The sequence below is a fragment of the Engraulis encrasicolus genome, chromosome 6 (assembly GCF_034702125.1).
Source record: "Engraulis encrasicolus isolate BLACKSEA-1 chromosome 6, IST_EnEncr_1.0, whole genome shotgun sequence".
NCBI classification, from domain to species: domain Eukaryota; kingdom Metazoa; phylum Chordata; class Actinopteri; order Clupeiformes; family Engraulidae; genus Engraulis; species Engraulis encrasicolus.
In genome coordinates this window covers 41,733,133-41,736,653 of record NC_085862.1, presented here as the reverse complement: position 1 = coordinate 41,736,653, position 3,521 = coordinate 41,733,133, and the positions used below count along the sequence as shown (strand labels likewise).

The 3,521-nt window shown below is 43.0% G+C and overlaps 1 protein-coding gene across 1 annotated transcript; it reads left to right on the top strand.

Annotated features, from left to right (window-relative positions):
* The first annotated feature begins 232 nt into the window (after positions 1–232).
* Positions 233–2,059, top strand: LOC134450396 (uncharacterized). Its single transcript, XM_063200242.1, has 3 exons — positions 233–380; positions 506–1,108; positions 1,692–2,059. The coding sequence occupies exons 1-3, from the start codon at positions 344–346 to the stop codon at positions 1,847–1,849; spliced, it is 798 nt and encodes a 265-aa protein (XP_063056312.1). The 5' UTR covers positions 233–343; the 3' UTR covers positions 1,850–2,059.
* The last annotated feature ends 1,462 nt before the right edge of the window (positions 2,060–3,521 follow it).

The following is a 3,521-nucleotide window of genomic DNA, read 5'->3' as shown; positions in this document are numbered from 1 at the left end:
AACATGTGTATTGGGCCATTTCCATAAATACACACTCATGTCCATTTAAAGTTACAAATGGAAGTGGCTTTTGGCAGGGCAAACTATCATCCATTGTGAATGGAAATTAATCCCACAGACCATCAATGTTCTAAATCTGACTGTTGGCTTAATTGTGATGTCATAAGTATGGTGAAAGCAACATCTCCAATCAACAAAGAAACTAGAACGATCCAAATGTTCCGAAGCTAACATTCTAAATCAAAAAGGCCTGTTCCCCTCACTGTGTCTCTCCTGGGGCAGCTTTATTATTAGATCTTAAATCACTTTTGTCAGGTAGATCTGAGGCTCAGTTGACAAAACAATGTCATCCAAGATGTTCCCCCTGTCTCATTTGGATGGTATGTATTTTCGTGACTTTTATTAAGTTAATAAGGGTGAAAATATAAATTTATAAAATTAATTGGTATTTGTCAGTTGTTTTTATCACATTTTTCTCAATAAGTTATTCTCTTTTCACCTGTAGCTGATCCAACATCATGCCCTTGCATTGGAAGAGGAAGAAGCATGGCAAATGTCTCTACAGAACAAGAAAACAAGCCTACTGTGGCTGTCCTACTGCTGAGAGGGATCAAAGACGACCTTCTGCTGGACATTGAGCGCATCATCAGTGAGAACGAGGAAGATGGAGATGAGGTGAAGATGAACACCATCCACCAGTTCACCAGCGCAGAAGATAACCAGCAGGGCCAGAGAGAGTCCCCAAGCCCAAGCAGGCAGCATGGTGACCAGCATGAGTCCAGGATCGAGTTCCTGGGGTGGTCCATGCCCTACCCAAAGGACCTCTGGATCCCCGACTACCCTGACAGCGAGAGGTACTGGAACTACATCAGGTACGCGGAGGCAGTGGACCGCCTCAACAAGGCTCTGGCCCCTGGCAAGCCCTGCAGGACCTGCGTGGAGAAACTGCAGAGGATCTACGGCCAGGAGCCCAGACTGGGCCGCATGCCCAGCTCAGACGAGGAGGCCATGTGCACCCACGCCTTCAGCACCAGGCCAGAGGACAACTGCTCCAGGGCCTGCTACTACCAGGGAGAAGGACCAATCTGGCAAGAGCCTTGCTCATCAGGTGAGAATCCTATAATGGCCTGTCACGTATTGTGTGAAAATATGATGACACATCCACAAAGTACCACATTCACACCAATAATATGCTATTTTAGATTTAATACAATTGCATATTTGTTATAGGGGTAGAGTTGCCTGGTTACCACCAGACCTAATCAGAAGTGAGATTAGGTCTGGTGACCTGCCTACTGTAAATTCCGTAGGGGGCAGAATACTTGGCTATTATGACACCCTGCCTGCTCTCTGATTTGACAGAGACACTGTAAAGGTCGGAATACTTGGCCATTATGACACACCCGTCCTGCTCTCTGATTGGACAGAGACAGGGACCATAATCTGGTCCGTTATGAGTCATAGTCCCCATACTGTCTTTCAGATCGGAACGATTGTGTAGAACTAAAGGCAGTATGGGAGTTCCCCGGCTAGGGTTAGAGACTGTCAGGCTCTCCAATGACTCCAATGTCATTATTATGTATATCCAACACTTGGACTTAATGTGCTGTGTTGACACGTCAATGTCACGACTTAGATATTTGCTGTGCCCATCATAATCAAAAAGTGTTTGTTATTATTGTTGTTGACAGACATGGAGGTGTGGTCTGAAGCCAGCCTCCCCAGGACCGGGGAGAAGAGAGAGCGCCAGGCCTCCAGGAGCCCCCCCAGCGTCTCCACCGCACCACGCTCCCCACCCAAGAAGAGGATGCTGGCCGAGTGGAGACGGGCCGAGGACGACTCCAACTAAACTCTGTGGCCCACGGCGGTGGTCCGGCCCACATGTGGCCCACATGCCCCTAGCCACCACCCCCCATTTCTCAAAAATACGTCTTCTTTTCATCTTTAAAAAGTCTTTAACAAACTCAGTATTTTGGTTTGCCCCCTTTTTTCTATTAAAACCCTTAAACATACTCTGCAAATAAAACCGCATAAAACTTCAACTTCAACTTCAACTTCATGTCAGTGTTTGCGAGTGTTGATGATTTTGGTGTTTTCGCCGTTAGGTACTACTGTATGTCCGTTGCCATGAACACCACGCTAGGCAAGATTTAGGAGGGGGAGTGCACTCAGAATCCACTCAGACATACCAAGCCGGGTAAAAAATAAAATGCACCACATTTCACATTATTGCACAAATGACATTTTTCGCTGTTTCCCCAAATAATCAATAGAAATGACACCCACACTTCACTCTTCAATATACCCGTAGATTTCCAAGCCGCGTTTAGGTGCTTTGGTGATATCGACATTCAAACTCACCAGACATAAAACCCCATTGAAAATGAATGGGATGTTATGTGAGTTAGATGTTATGTGAGTTAGAATGTCGATACCACCAAAGCACTTAAACGTGGCATGGAAATTTACGGGTATATTGAAGAGTGAAGTGTGGGTCACCAGAGCAAACAAACAGAAACTGCTGAGAGCAAAGCATCAAGGATATCTGGGCTTCCATAACTCCCATGCAATGCCCTGCCATTAAATTCAATGTTAAATGCAGCATTCCAGTTACAGCTTATGACCAAGTTTTGAGCATTGAAATGTAATTTAGAAGGTACCAGATGCCAACTGTTTTGAAGAAAGAAAGAAATTTGGATTACAACACTACAAAACTGTTTTGCGTAATAATTTGGAACAGAGCAATTTTGAGCATTTTAAGTTTTTTATTATTTAAAAAAATACCATTATCATTGGAAGGTTCGTTCAAAAACTTTTCAATTGTACTCTAATGGCTAATGACTTGAAAATTATGACGACTGTCATTTCTATTGATTATTTGGGGAAACAGCGAAAAATGTCATTTGTGTAATAATGTGGAATGTGGTGTAAAATAAATTCAGGTCAGAAATTCCTTAAGATGAAATATATTGAATAGTTTTATAGTAGGCTAGTATTTTAATATGTAGTCAACTGTATCATTTCCAATAACATATGTTAAACAGAAAAAGAGTGGCCTAGATTTCTTCCATTTAGGTTTCTTTCGTGTTGTTTTAAGGAGACCATTAAGTGTGCTTGCTTGGTGTCGTAAAATAAGATACCACTTTGCCAATAGCCTTCCAGATCAAAGAGTGCAAAGAGAATAAAGTTGTCAGTGTTTGTGGAAATCAAAACAAAACTTCTCAAACAGATTTATGTGTGGCAGTGAAGCATTAAGAGAGACTTTGCCCTTCCACTGGGACACACTGAAAAATCCTGCTCTTGGCCTGAAGCAGTCCTATTTATGACACTCGAGTCCAGGTACTATTCTGTCTTTGCTTTGCTGATTATTTTGAAACCATGTAGAGATAAACACAGATAATTACACCACCATTAAATTGAGAGGCCTCTTCTACTGGGCCAAGAATATCGCAAATAAACACACTCACACACACAAGCACTCACACACGCAAGCAAACACACACACACACACACACACACAC

Excerpts from the sequence above, each read along its gene's own strand:
- LOC134450396 (XM_063200242.1), top strand. The coding sequence starts at position 344 with ATGTCATCCAAGATGTTCCCCCTGTCTCATTTGGATG. Across the intron at positions 381-505 it reads CCCCCTGTCTCATTTGGATG|CTGATCCAACATCATGCCCT; the intron begins GTATGTATTTTC and ends TTTCACCTGTAG. Across the intron at positions 1,109-1,691 it reads GCAAGAGCCTTGCTCATCAG|ACATGGAGGTGTGGTCTGAA; the intron begins GTGAGAATCCTA and ends TGTTGTTGACAG.